This window comes from Loxodonta africana, chromosome 20 (assembly GCF_030014295.1).
Source record: "Loxodonta africana isolate mLoxAfr1 chromosome 20, mLoxAfr1.hap2, whole genome shotgun sequence".
Classification (NCBI taxonomy): Eukaryota; Metazoa; Chordata; class Mammalia; order Proboscidea; family Elephantidae; genus Loxodonta; species Loxodonta africana.
Genome location: NC_087361.1, coordinates 16034253 through 16049941, shown reverse-complemented (window position 1 = coordinate 16049941; position 15689 = coordinate 16034253). Strand labels below are relative to the sequence as shown.

Sequence of the window (15689 nt, the reverse complement as noted above, 5' to 3'; positions counted from 1 at the left end):
TTAGCTAATGTCTGCCTTTTGATGTTTATGGAAAAATTAATTTCAACATTATGGAAAAATAAATCCATTTTGACCATAGAATTTACATGATTACCATCTTCTGCTGAAATGTTCTTCTGCTAACACTAGATAAAACTCAGAAATCCTAAGACAATTTAAAGTATTTTAGAAAACTAACATATAAAGACAAGCTTAGGTTAACTTATAAATTTATAAGCTATTGTGATATAATTCAGAAAATTTTATAATTTTCCAAGGAAACAGAAATATAGTAGATAAATTGGACATGATTGATGTAATTAGTACCACTAAATTCTACACTTGAAAAGTCTTGAATTGGCAAATATTGTGTTACGTTTATTTTTACAACAATTTTTGAAAAGTCAATTCAAGTAATAGAAAGACACCTAAATTTTTTCAAATGAAGAGTTTGAATAATTTCCTTTGTAGGCTCTTCTTCAAAGTTAATAATCTCCATTTGCAGAGTCCGCAGTGGTCACTCAGCATCATTGGTAGGATACCCAAAACAAGTTCACTTGTCGCAGGTGATTAGGGTAGAGCTCAGATTTGAATCAATTCTGCCTATTTACGAGAACATTTTACAGCTTGCTTCACAGAAGTATAAATCAGAGTTAATCTCCCAATGCTTACAATCTAATAAGCAAATTGTACGTACACATATAATAAAAGCAATGTATATTAAACATGAAAAATTGCAGATAATTTTAGGTATATAACATGCTTAAAAAAAGAGATCAGTGTGGTCTGGGTTATTTAGTTAAAATTTTATTACATATTTTTATATGTTAATTATGCCTTAGAAAAGTATGGAAAGGATGTAGATATTTGGTCAAAGCGCCAAATATCTATATTTGGACTAATGATTAGTAAGAAATTATAGCCTGGGCAGGGTCAGTGTTTACGAAAATGAGTAAGTGTGGCACTGGGGATGGGGATGAGGTAGCCGAACAATGGATGGACAGAGTGAGAAAGCTGGAAGAGTTACTGGTGTATGTGGGAAATAAGCACAGGTATGGATCAGGTCACAAGGAACCTTAAATGTCGTCCTAAAGAATTTGAAATTATCTTAGAAACAGCAAATATTAAAGCCTTCTTGGAAGCAGTGTTGCATTTTACAACATCATGAAGTAATGGCCACTGAACTTCAACAAAGATAAATAGATCTGGAAATGATCAGGAGAACGTGGCCTTAAATAAATAATGAAACAATGGGGAACTTCTATCTGATAAATGGTAGAAGTCTCTATGGAACAAAGTGGAGAGCATACATAACTGATATTTATCAATTCTCATAATATGGTCATAATTATTAGAGTATGATCACCAAATTTCAAGATTAGAACAGCATGAGACCCTTAAGGCTAGAAATGGAAAGTACACAGATAAAGAAGGAAAATATTAGTATTTTATCTACATATAGTCTCAAAAATTTGCTCCATCCTAGTAGAATGGGTTAACGGAAATATAAAGATGATATATACCAATTAACTTACTAAGGAAATTCATGGATTTTTATTTCTATTGCTTTCCAAGGTAAATTTCTTTAGATAGTTCCCTCCTTAATAATCGTTAACCTTTATGCACTTTCTAAGTCATAAATTTAACACATCCATACTTTGTAATTTATAAATTTTCACTCCATTGTGATAGTATATAAAAAAAATTGCTTACTGGAAATATGTATATATATATGCATATAAGGATCGTCAATACAAAAACTGCCATTGAAATATTTGAGAACACTAATTCTCAGATACCCTGTATTTGTCCACTATCTTTGTATAAGTTCACACACAGAAACCTTTTCACTGAAAGCATCTCCTTGGAATTATGAAAATAGTCTTGTGAATCTTGAGTGTCAGCACTTGAGGTCATATAGGATGACAGTTTAGGGGAACTAACACTTCCTAGAATTATGCGTGCCTGTATTTCACAGACAGCAGGGGAGGCTTGGGGGAGTGGCTCTACTTCGTGTTTTCCAAGAGAAATTCGAAGCAACAATTGGAAACATTCTAAATTAGAATCTTATCTCCCCATAATTTCCACCTCAACAGAGAAAGTAGAGATGACCCAGGACAATCACTCCTTGACAACTGAGTTTATGCTCATAGCATTTACGGATCACCCAGGTCTGAAGATTCTTCTGTTTGTGGTATTCTTTGCTATTTACCTAATCACCATGGTGGGGAATCTTGGGTTGGTGGCGTTGATTTTCATGGAGCGCCGTCTCCGCACACCCATGTACATCTTTCTGGGCAACCTGGCTCTGATGGATTCCTGCTGTTCCTGTGCCATCAACCCCAGGATGTTAGAGAACTTCTTTTCTGAGGACAGAATGATTTCCCTCTGTGAATGCATGGCACAATTTTATTTTTTCTGCCTTGCTGAAACTGCGGACTGCTTTCTCCTGGCAGCAATGGCCTATGATCGCTATGTGGCAATATGTCGTCCACTGCAGTACCACACCATGATGTCGAAGAAACTCTGCATTCAGATGACCATAGGGTCCTACATAGCTGGGAACCTGCATTCCCTTATTCACGTAGTACTTCTATTAAGGTTAACCTTTTGTGGATCTCATCAAATCAATCACTTTTTTTGTGATGTTCTTCCATTGTACAGACTCTCCTGTGTTGACACATATATCAATGAACTGATGGTCCTTATCTTTTCGGGGTCCGTTCAAATCTTCACTATTACTGTAGTCATAATATCATATCTTTGCATCCTTTTCTCAATTTTCAAAATAAAATCCAAAGAAGGAAGAGGCAAAGCTTTATCTACTTGTGCATCTCACTTTCTCTCTGTCTCAATATTCTATGGTTCTCTTCTCTTCATGTACATTCGACCAAGTTCAGTTAAAAAAGGGTATAAAGATATACCAGTTGCTATTTTTTATACTCTAGTAATTCCTTTATTAAACCCTTTTATCTATAGTCTAAGAAATAAGGACGTGATAAATGTTATGAAAGGAATTGTGAAGAAGAGAAAACCTCATAGTATTCTGAAACAAATATCTCCTGTAACAAATTGATTTTAATTAGATAAACTTTTTTTCAAAGCCAAGGATTCTGGGAGAATGGAAAATGGCCATTTTGTAGATCAAATATTAAATCACTGAACTGTGATGGTTTTTAGGTTAAATAAAGTGTAAATGGTTAAATAAGTTCAGAAGGGAGGGATTCTATAAAATATATTTCAAAATCTAAACTACTAAGGTCCCTTGGGAGCCAATTAAATGACTACTCCTAAGGTCACGAACTGTGGCAGAGTGGAACTAGCTACATTTTTCAACATATCCAGCAAATCCTAGGAATAAAAATTGGTATGTAAAGGTTGCCTCCATTTAACATTGTTGGCAAATTTATGGAATCTCTAAGCATAGTCTTACTGCTCACACTCATTTCGAGTTCTCATATATTAATTACTTAAGCCATACCATCTAGGAGGATTAAACTGCACATTTGAATTCGATTCTCAACTTCCTTTGAGTTGTTCGAGATTTTATTTTTGAAATGGATTTATACAGAATATGTATTCTCAAATCAAGAGCATCTTTATCTTTTGTGTGAGTCCTTTCTTCTGTTAAGCTCTCTAAAATAGAGTGTTTGTATAATGGTAATTTATAAATCTTAGCTGAAACTGTTGCTATTTATATGAAAGTCCTATGGATTTGAACGTTTTCACATAGTTTGATAGTCGTCCCTGATGCCTGACAGTATAATTGCTGAATATATCAATTAATTCAAGTGTTTTTTCCCCCAAGATAGCATTATTTATCTTGTTTGTTATTAGGAATATCAGTAACCTGTACCAATTCCTATGTATATTATTGGAATATACATTAACATTATTGGAATATACATGAACATTAACAAAAACCTGGAGATGCTGCTTGGTAAAAATGAGGCAGGAAAGAGTGAAACTCCTAAAATCTAAACAACGAAAACAAAAAAATTATTGATTACTTAAATGTGCAAATATGAAAGGGAAAACGGTTTAATAGGAACTCACTCTCTGCTAGACACAAAACTACACCTCTCAGATATATTGCCTTCCAATGAGTTAGGCATTATTTTTCATGCTTGTCCAGAGTAAAAAACTGATAGGTTGAAATATTAAGTAGTTCGCCCAAGTTCCTGCAAGCATTTGAATGGAGTTAGTATTTGTACCAATGATGCCTTTTCCCCATATCATTTTGCAGCTCCTTTCACAGAAACATAAGTCACAGTTAATCTCTACATCCTTAAAATCTAATAAGGAAGATGGACATACACATATGATGGGAAAAAGCAATGTAGATCATACACGAGGAATTTTAGGCTGTGTTGGGTATATAGCATGTGCTTGTGAATGCAGAACGTGGAGATCGGTGTAGCCTGAGGTATTTAGTCATCAAGTAGCATCAGAAATAACAGATATACAAAGAGTGGGAAAAAACTGATATGGGGGAAAATGGGAATAAAAGCATGAGCAGAGTCAATGTTTACAGAAATGAGTGTGACAATGGTGGTAGGAAATGAGGGAGGTGAAGGATGAGTGTACAAACCTGGCAAAGCTATTGGGTAAAGCTGTTGGTGAATGTGGAATATAAGGATGGAAGTGGATCCATTTACTGAGAATTTTAAATGCCACAATAGGGAATCTCAGTTTATCTTAGAGGCATCAAACATTGATGTCTTCCTGGTAGCAGAGTGCAGTTGTCCCTCCCTATCTGCAAGGGATTGGTTCCAGGACCCCTGTGGGTGTCAAAATCTGAGGATGCTCAAGTCCCTTATATAAAAGGGCATGGTATTTGCATGTAACCTACGCATATCCTGCAGTATACCTAAATCATCTCTAGATTACTTGTAATACACAAAACATTGTAAATGCTGTGTAAATACTTGTTAACGCTTACACTTAATAATGCTTTTCAGTCTTTGCAAGCATTTTATCAAGAACCAGAGAGACCATTTTTGCCTTTGTAAGACAGCACTTCAACTAACACTTGCATAAATTTCAGTTTCTTTCTGCTTTATTGTGCAAATGTTCTATTCTCAACACCCTTACAGCCCACTGCAGCAAGCAACATGCCACTTTTCAAAATATCTAAGATTTTTCTGGACACCTCTTTAACTCAGTACAGAAGTCACTCCTGACTTTAGCCAAAAATTAGACATGTGTATAAAACAAACAATAACACATGTAGTTCAACTATGTATATGAGACTGAATGGGCACACCAGCCCAAAAGCAAAGGTGAGAAGGCAGGAAGGGACAGGAAAGGTGGGTGAACTGAAATGGGGAAACTGAAGTCGAGATGGGAAGTGTTGACACATTGCCGGGCTGGCAATCAATTTCACAAAACAATATGTGTATTAATTGTGTAATGAGAAACTAATTTGATCTGTAAACATTCACCTCAAGCACAATTAAAAAAAAAAATGAGCAGAGGAAAAATAAAAGAATTTTTATAGAAAGATTTAAGAATAGGTTGTTACTTGATAACATTAAGCCAAACAAGCTACTTTCGGAGCGCTGTTTTTTTTTGGTTGTTGTTGTTGGGCGGGATCTTCTATTTGTTTCTCCATTAGAAGCCAATGGTACAATATGCCAACTTCTCACTATGGCTGCTTATTCTGGGGCTTCTGAGAAGGCTCTTTTACGTCTGGAGTCTGGTTTCCCCCTAAACTCTTACTTCCTTTTCTAAGAAGACTTGGTCTATTAGCAAAGCAATTAATACCTAGAAAGGAGTACACCTCCCCAGGAACATTCTATCATAATTCATTTCTCTCTTCCTGCCTGTTTGGCAAGACTATTCAGTAAGCCTCTTGGTTTAGGACCTGTAAGCAGCCTCTGATGGTGTACTGGTCAAGAGCTATGCTGTTAATCAAAAGGCCTGAAGTTCTAATCCACCAGCTGCTCCTTGAAAGCCCTATGGAACAGTTCTACTGTGTCCTATAAGTTCCCTAAGAGCTGCGATTGAGTTGATGGCAATGGGTTTGGTTGGTTTTTCAGAAGCAGGCTCTTAAATTTATTTGGTCTTTTGTAAATTGTTATTTTTTACCCTTAGGAAACAAGCAAAGCAATGAACACTTAATAATAAATTAAGGTGGAAAGTAGGCTAATCCATTTTAGAAAAATTTTTCTACAGGAAGGTTTTTCCAGTTAAACTTCTACCTCCCATTAGCCAGAAAATTAATTTAACAATATCTGATTTCATGAGCAAGCTGGTCAATCCATATTTTAATGTAAAACAAAGGGAATATTTGGGATCTTTAATCTGATTTTTTCTAAAGAACCTATTCATTTGATTAATGTTTTTTCCCATAACTCTCTCACTTACGTTGTGAATCTCACCAATCTAATTTTTCCTTGTTTGAGAATGATTTAAGAATCCTGCCCTGTCTTTAAACCTTAAACCAAAAATATTCCCTGAAGTCTACCTCAAACCAAAAATAGCTTATCTTAACTAGTAAAACATGTCTACCTTGAGCATTACGCTTTTTTAAGAACTATCTGTATGGCATGAAATTGGCAACAGCAACTTGAAAGATTAGATAGAAACCTTAGGGGGCAGTGTCTGTTTATGCTGATGGGGGAGGAACAACTCAGAAAAAGAGGGTGAGAAAGGTTGCACAACTCGAAGAATATAACCAATGACACTGAATTACATATGTGGAAACTGTTGAATTGGTGTATGTTCTGCCCTGTATATCCTCAATAACAACAAAATTAAAAAAAAAAAAAAAAAAAAGATCTAGGATTTTTATTTTCTCATCAAAAGATAGCACTTTACACTCCCTTTTAGCATTTGAGGGATTGTTTTGACCACTAAATTGCTTTTTAGGAGGCATTTCTTCACAGAAACAAAGGGTACACACAACACAAGTAGCAAACAATGGAGATGCAAGGCAAACAATGTTCAAACAAAGCCTGTTGGACAGAGTTTGAGGATCTGTAAAAGGGTGGGAGGGCATGGCAGGGTATGCCTACACATCATTTCATTCGTGTGGATTAAAGATAGTGTTCAGCATCTGGTGAACTCAAGTTTTGCTTTTTGGAACTTACCTTTTTTTTTTTTTTTAATATTTTCTATTTGTAGTTGGTTGAATCCGCAAATGTAGAAACCGTGGTTACGGAGGGCCAACTGTCAAATGATTTATTTTAGAAAACTGATGTGGCATTTGACTGCAAAGAGAGTCTAGAAGCAATGAGACTAACTGCAATTATTCAAATATCAGTAGTAAGAGCTAAAACTGAAGACTATAAAGGAGAAATTCATGATGCCTTTTTGGCCAAGACTAAATGATTGAATTAAACTCAATTTCTTGATGAATTAAACTGGTCTGTTTTTTCTTTTGTTTTTTTACACACTTTTCTGGAGCTCTTTATTTGTCCAGCTTCTCTCGGCAGGGTTACTTTTTACAGTTGCCTGCTCTCTGGCTCCTTAATTTGCTGGTAGTCATGGGAACTGAACAAGTGGTTCTCTGTGTAGTTAAGCCTGGATGTAAAAGAAATGCTCTTTAAGAAAGGGAATGTTGCCACAGGAGTCTTTGTATGTAAAGTGGGCCAAGAAATGCTTCTTTATGAAAGGAATGCAGTTAAAATTGTTTTGGAGGGGACTTGGAGCTCACCTTTTCTAAAGTTTCCCAGACAACTTAAAAGGTTTTTGTTGTAATCAGCTGGTTCTGGGAAATAAGGTACTAGTACTGAATGGTTATCACAACTCCCTGAGACATTGAGTTAGAGCTGTTTAACCTCATCCAGTGATGTGTTTATGATCCCTCCTGCAGCATATGTGACTATGATTGAAAACCTGTGTAACAAGCCCTTGAAATCAATCACTGTAAGCCTCTGTACACAATTATTCAATTGAAGCCTATTCCCCACCTTCTAACCCACACTTCTTATGACCTTAACAAAAAACAAAAATTATGATACAAATGATTGTATTTATCATTTCTTTGTTCCTTGGACTGTATCTGTTCCTGTTAGAAGTTCCCTTGTTGGAGCCATGAGTTTTTCACTTATGTAAACTGGTATCTCTCTGCATTCAAATGTATCTTCTTTTGTTTGTTTGTTTACTTTTACTGAATAAATCCTCCTACGCATATTTCAAGGACTGAATGGTTTTGTTCTCTACAACAACTGTAAGAAAGGAAAGCGATGCATAGATATAAACTACATTTTAAAGAACAACAAATAGTAAATTGTAATTGTTGGATAATAAAGCCTGTTACTTTCTTGTATCAACCATGTCATCTCTGATTTTATATTACCAGTGCTTCTTACAGTAACAGACACGTTTGAGCATTCAATAAACATTTTCTGACTATATGATGTGATTTTTGAATATTTTTGATTACTAGTGAATTTAAATAATTTCTATACCTTTATTTACCATTTACCTTATTTCTGAAAATCACCTGCTGGTGTCCTTTGAGTACTCTTTCAAAGAGCCTTGCCATTTTTGTTGTTATTTATATATATTTTATATAAAAAGGCTATTGGACTTTTATATGCAGTTGTGATACATTTTTTTGTCAATAATTTGTGTGCCTTCCTGATTTGCTTTTGATGTTTTGTGATGTACAGATATTTTCATTTTAAGATCCTCAAAACTATTAATTTATCCCTTTGCAATTTGTTCTTTCTTTTGCTACTTAAAATTTCCCAATATGAAATCTTATAATCATTATTTTTAAATACTTTAAATTTTTACATTTAGTTCTTGAATTAGTCTGGGATATATTTTTGGTGAACTAATATAGGTTTCTAAATTTATTTAGATTTAAATTAGATGATAGTTTAATTCCCTTATAAGGGAATTATATTGAAAAATAGCTAAAAATATTTATTAAAGAAGTTGATTTTCATGTAGCATCCTCTCCACACACCCTGGACAACCTGGCTCTGATGGTTTCCTATTGTTCCTGTGCCATTACCTTCAAGATATTAGAAATATTAGAGAACTCCTTTTCTGAGGGCAGAATGATATCTCTCTATGAGTGCATGGTACAATTTTATTTTCTCTGCCTTGCTGAAACCGTGGACTGCTTTCTCCTGGCAGCAATGTCTTACGATCACTACGTGGCAAGATGTAGTCCACTGCAGTACCACACCATGATGCCGAAGAAACTCTGCATTCATGTGACCACATAAACCTTTATAACTAGTAACCTGCATTCCATAATTCATGTTGTGCTTCTATTAAGGTTAACTTCTGCAGGCCTAATCAAATCGACTACTTTTTTGTGATATTTTGCCCTTATACAGATTATCCTGTACTGAACTTTTTATTGACAAACTAATGATACATATTTTTTCAACGCCTACTGAAATCTTCACCATTGCCACTGTCTTCATCTCTTTGCATCCTTTTCACGATTTTCAGGATGAAATCCAAAATAGCAGAAGTAAAGCCTTTTCTACCTGTGCATCTCACTTTCTCTCTGTCTCAATAGTCTGCATTTGTCTTCTCTTGTGTATTTGACCATCTGAAGAACAGGATAAAGAATACCAGTGGCAATTTTTTAATATACTATTAAATCCTTTATTAAACCCTTTTATTTATAGTCTGAGAAATAAGGAGGTAATAATTCATGAGGAACTATAATATTCCTAAGCAAACTTCATCTTCTACAGCAAATTGATGTTAATTTATTAAAATGCTTCTCTAGGAAAAGAAAAATATGTTTTATACAAAATATTAATCTCTAAATCATTAGGCTGTGTTTGTTAAAATACGCATGACTGGAGTTTCAAAATATTCTGCCAGACTTTAATATAATATTTTATCTGTTTATTGGCTATTTTCATTTCTTCTGTGAATTGTCTGTTCATTTTTCCTTCATCTTACTGTTTCTTTTTTTGCCCTCATTTATTTCTACCACTGTTGATAGAGAAGATATTAAAATGCTGTGACTATTTGTGCAAGTAGTTTCTCTGTGTGTTGATAGTCTTTTAATATTTTTTGTGATATTCATGTTTAGTAAACATTTTAATGTGATCTAATCATACTTATTGTTTTTTTCCAATATTGTTTATTTTATGTTCATTTGTTTAGAATTTCTTCCCTCAATTTGAGATCTGATATTAGCTAACTTTTCTTTTTTCTCTTTTTCTTTATCTTCTCCTGCTCTTTCTCCCTGCCTTTCTCTTCTTTCTTGATAGTTTAAATTTTTGCCCTTGACTCTTGGCACTTCCTGAAACTTCTTTAGTACATGGCATGAGGTGTGGATGTAACTTTTTTTTTTTTTTTTTTTTTTGCTTGTGTCTTCCAAAATATTCCACAGATTCATTTAGTTTGAATAAACATCAAAGGAGTACTTCTTTGGAAACCCGAAAAAGTCATTCATGCTAAAATTCTCTAGAATTCTAGATTTTCTAGGAAATAATAATAACCAATAAACAAATAGAGTTTGTGTATTACATCCTAAAGTATATGATGAAGCTTGAATCGTTAAGACAGTTAACTTTTAGATCAAGAATCAAGAGATGGATCAATGGAACAGGTCATACTATTCAAAAGTAAATTCCTTGTAAAATAAGCAGCACACCATAAATCAGAGAAGAAAGAAATTATTGTTTAATAAATGTTCGTGTGGCAATTGGCTAACTATTTCTCTTTTCTGTTTGTGTTAAAATTTATATGCCACCTCTCATGCAGAGATTTTTTTTTTAATTTTATTGTGCTTTAATTGAAAGTTTACAAATCAAGCCAGTGTCTCATACAAAAATTTATACACACCTTGCTATATACCCTTAACTGCTCCCCCCTCGTGAGACAGCCCGCTCCTTCCCTCCACTCTCTCTTTTTGTGTCCATTCTGCCAGCACCTGATCCGCTCTGCCCTCCTTTCTCCCCTCCAGATAGGAGGTGCCAACATAGACTCGAGTGTCTACTTGATCCAAGAAGCTCTTTCTTCACTAGAATTTTTTTCTATCCATTTGTCCAGTACAATCCCTGTCTGAAGAGTAGGCGTTGGGAATGGTTGCTGTCTTGTGCTAACAGAAGGTCTGGGAGCCATGATCGCCGGGGTCCTTCTAGTCTCAGTCAGACCATTAAATCTGGTCTCTTTACAAGAATTTGTAGTATGCGTCCCACTGCTGTCCTGCTCCTTCAGGGGTTCTCTGTTGTGTTCCCTGTCAGGGCAGTCATCTGCTGTAGCCAGGCACAATCTAGTTCTTCTGGTTTCAGGCTGATGTAGTCTCTGGCTTACGTGGCCCTTCTGTCTCTTGGGCTCATAATTACCTTGTGTCCTTGGTGTTCTTCATTCTCCTTTGCTCCAGGTGGGTTGAGACCAATTGATGCATCTTAGATGGCCACTTGCTAGCATTGAAGACCCCAGACGCCGATCTCCAAAGTGTAATGCAGAATGTTTTCATAATAGATTGTACTATGCCAATTGACTTAGATGTCCCCTGAAACCATGGTCTCCAAACCCCCGCCACTGCTACACTGGCCTTCGAAGCATTGAGTTTATTCAGGAAACTTCTTTGCTTTTGGTTTAGTCCAGTTGTGCCGAGCTCCCTGTATTGTGTTTTGTCTTTCCCTTCACCTAAAGTATTCTTATCTACTATCTAATTAGTGAACACCTCTCTCCCATTCTCTCTCTCCCCTCTCGTAATCATCAAAGAATATTTTCTTCTCTGTTTAAACTATTTCTCAAGTTCTTATAATAGTGGTCTTATACAATATTTGTCCTCTTGCAACTGACTGATTTCATTCAGCATAATGACTTCCAGTTTCCTCCATGTTATGAAATGGTTCCCAAATTCATCACTGTTCTTTATTGATGTGTAGTATTCCATTGTGTGAATACTCCACAATTTATTTATCCATTCATCCATTGATGGGCATCTTAGTTACTTTCATCTTTTCACTATTGTAAACAGTGCTGCAAGGAACATGGGTGTGCGTATATCTTTTCTTGTAAAGGCTCTTATTTCTCTAGGGTATATTCCAAGGAGTGTGATTGCTGGATCTTATGGTAGTTCTATTTCTAGCTTTTTAAGGAAGCGCCAAATTGATTTCCAAAGTGGTTGTACCATTTTACATTCCCACCAGCAGTGTATAAGTGTTCCGGCCTTTTCACAACCTCTCCACCATTTATTATTTTGTGTTTTTTGGATTAATGCCAGCCTTGTTGGAGTGAGATGAAATCTCATTGTAGTTTTGATTTGTGTTTCTCTAATGGCTAATGATCGTGAGCATTTTCTCATGTATCTGTTAGCTACCTGAATGTTTTATTTAGTGAAGTATTTGTTCATATCTTTTCCCCATTTTTTAATTGAAACATTTGTGTTTTTGTAGTTGAGTTTTTGTAGCATCATGTAAATTTTAGAGATCAGGTACTGATTGGAAATGTCATAGCTAAAAACTTTTCCCCAGTCTGTAGGTAATCTTTTTACTCTTTTGGTGAAGTCTTTGGATGAGCATAGGTGTTCGATTTTTAGGAGTTCCCAGTCATTTACTTTTATTCTGCATTGTTAGAAATATTTTGTATACTGTTTATGCCATGTATTAGGGCTTCTAATGGTGTCCCTATTTTTTCTTCCATGATCTTTATGGTTTTAGATTTTATATTTAGGTCTTTGATCTATTTTGAGTTCGTTTTTGCGCATGGTGTGAGGTATGGGTCTTGTTTCCTTTTTTTTGCAGACGGATATCCACTTATGCCAGCACCATTTGTTAAAAAGACTGTCTTTTCCCCATTTATCTGATTTGGGACCTTTATCAAATATCAACTGCTTATATGTCTGGATTCTTAATTCTATCCCATTGGTCTATGTATCTGTTGTTGTACCAGTACCAGGCTGTTTTGACTACTGTGGTGGTATAATAGGCTCTAAAATCAGGTAAAGTGAGGCCTCCCATCTTGTTCTTCTTTTTCAGTAATGCTTTCCTTATCCAGGGCCTCTTTCCTTTTATTATGAAGTTGGTGATTTATTTCTCCACCTCATTAAAAAATGTCATGGAGATTTAGATTGGAATTGCCTTAAATCTATAGATCATTTTTGGTAGAATAGACATTTTTATAATGTTAAGTCTTCCTATCCATGAGCAAGGTATGTTTTTACACTTATGTAGGTCTCTTTTGGTTTCTTGCAGAAGTGTTTTGTAGTTTTCTTTGTATAAGTCTTTTACATCTCTGCTAAGATTTATTCCTAAGTATTTTATCTTCTTGGGGGCTACTGTAAATAGTATTGATTTGGTGATTTCCTCCTCGATGTTCTTTTTGTTGGTGTAGAGGAATCCAACTGATTTTTGTATGTTTATCTTATATCCTGATAATCTGCTGAACTCTTCTATTAGTTTCAGTAGTTTTCATGATGATTCTTTAGGGCTTTCTGTGTATAAGATCATGTCATCCGCAAATAGAGATATTTTTACCTCTTCCTCTCCAATCTGGATGCCCTTTATTTATTCATCTAGCCTGATTTCTCTGGCTAGGACTTCCAGCACAATGTTGAATAAGAGTGGTGATAAAGATCATCCTTGTCTGGTTCCCAATATCAAGGGGAATGCTTTCAGACTGTCTACACTTAGGATGATGTTGGCTATTGGCTTTGTATACATGCTCTTTATTAAGTGGAGGAATTTTCCTTCTATTCCTATTTTGCTGAGAGTTTTTATCATGAATGGGTGTTGAACTTTGTCAAATGCATTTTCTGCATCAATTGATAAAATCATGTGATTCTTGTCTTTTGTTTTATTTACATGATGGATTACATTAATTGTTTTTCTAATGTTGAACCATCCTGCGTACCTGGTATAAATCCCACTTGGTCATGGTGAATTATTTTTTGGATATGTCGTTGAATTCTATTGGCTAGAATTTTGTTGAGAATTTTTGCATCTAAGTTCATGAGCGATATAGGTCTGTAATTTTTTTGGTGTCTTTACTTGGTTTTGGTATCAAGGATATGCTGGTTTCATAGAATAAGTTTGGGAGTATTCTGTCCTTTTCTATGCTTTGAAATACCTTTAGTACTAGTGATGTTAACTCTTCTCTGAAAGTTTGGTAGAACTCTGCAGTGAAGCCCTCTGGACCAGGGTATTTGGGGGAGGAGGGGGAAGTTTTTTGATTACGTTTTCAGTCTCTTCTTTTGTTATGGGTGTATTTAGCTGTTCTACCTCTGTTTGTATTAGTTTAGGTAGGTAGTGTGTTTCTAGGAATTCATTCATTTCTTCTAGGTTTTCAAATTTGTTAGAGTACAATTTTTTACAGTAATCTGATGTGATTCATTTAATTTCAGATGGGTCTGTTGTAATATCACCCAACTCATTTCTTATTCAGTTTATTTGCTTCCTCTCCTGTTTTTCTTTTGTCAGTTTGGCCAATGGTTTATCAATTTTGTTAATTTTTTCATAGAACCAGCTTTTGGTCTTGTTAATTCTATTGTTTTTTTTCTGTTTTCTATTTCATTTAATTCGATTCCAATTTTTATTATTTGCTTTCTTCTGGTGCCCGTGGGTTTCTTTTGTTGCTCTCTTTCTATTTGTTCATGTTGTAGGGATAATGCTTTGATTTTGGCCCTTTCTTCTTTTTGTATGTGTGCATTTATTGATATAAATTGACCTCTGAGCACTGCTTTCACTGTGTCCCATAGGCTCTGATGGGAAGTGTTTTCATTCTCATTGGATTTTATGAATTTCTTTATTCCTTCTCTAATGTCTTCTATAACCTGGTCTTTTATGAGCAGGGCATTGTCCAGTTTCCAAGTGTTTGATTTCTTTTCCCTGCTTTTTCTGTTATTGATTTCTACTTTTATGGCCTTATTGTCAGAAGAGATGCTTTGTAATATTTCAGTATTTTGGATTCTGCTAAGGCTTGCTTTATGACCTAATACGTGGTCTATTCTACAGAATGTTCCATGTGCACTAGGAAAAAAGTATACATGGCTTCGGTTGGGTGGAGTATTCTTTATATGTCTGTGAGGTCAAGTTGGTTGATTGTGGCATTTAAATCTTCCATGTCTTTATTGAGCTTCTTTCTTTTGTGTATTGTTGACAGTTTCTTTTTCCCACTTAATTTTTTGGGCTGAGTAGTTTATTTTTACATATAGTCTGTTCCTCATATTTGTTGTTGTTAGTTTTGTTTCTGCTGAGTCTCTATTTTTTTCTTGTATTTTGTTTTGATGTGTAGGGTAGTTTTTCTCCTTTGTGGTTATCTTAATATTTACCCCTATTTTTCTAAATTTGAACCTAATTTTTATTTCTTGTGTCACCTTGTCTTCCTCTCCATATGAAAGATCTATGACTACATTTCTTAGTCCCTCTTTATTGTTTTAATGTTGTCTTCTTTTACATAATAACATCGCTGTTTCCCTGTTTTGAGCATTTTTTTATCTTGATTTATTTTTGTGACTTCTCTGTCTGGGTTGACATCTGGTTGCTTTGTCCAGTGTTCAAGTCTTGGGTTGATATCTGATATTATTGATTTTCTGACCAAAGAACTCCCTTTAGTATTTCTTGTAGTTTTGTTTTGGATTTTATAAATTCCCTAAACTTCTGATTATCTGGCAATGTCCTAATTGCACCTTCAAAGATGAGAGACAGTTTTGCTGGATATATGATTCTTGGCTGGCAATTTTTTTCCATCAAAGCTTTGTATAAATCATCCCATTCCATTCTTGCCTGCGTGGTTTCTGCCAAGTAGTTGAAGCGTATTCTTATTGA

General features: G+C 35.0%; 1 protein-coding gene and 1 pseudogene across 1 annotated transcript; both read left to right on the top strand.

Annotated features, from left to right (window-relative positions):
• Positions 1–1913: 1913 nt before the first annotated feature.
• On the top strand, positions 1914–3055 carry LOC135228327 (olfactory receptor 5K1-like). Its single transcript, XM_064273479.1, has one exon. It carries the CDS (start codon positions 1937–1939, stop codon positions 3053–3055), a length of 1119 nt encoding a protein of 372 aa, XP_064129549.1. The 5' UTR covers positions 1914–1936.
• A 4414-nt stretch (positions 3056–7469) lies between these two features.
• LOC100662518 (olfactory receptor 5K4-like) lies at positions 7470–9517 on the top strand (annotated as a pseudogene).
• The last annotated feature ends 6172 nt before the right edge of the window (positions 9518–15689 follow it).

What these genes read in the sequence shown, in the direction of transcription:
- LOC135228327 (XM_064273479.1), top strand. Translation starts at nt 1,937, where the DNA reads ATGCGTGCCTGTATTTCACAGACAGCAGGGGAGGCTTGGGGGAGTGGC.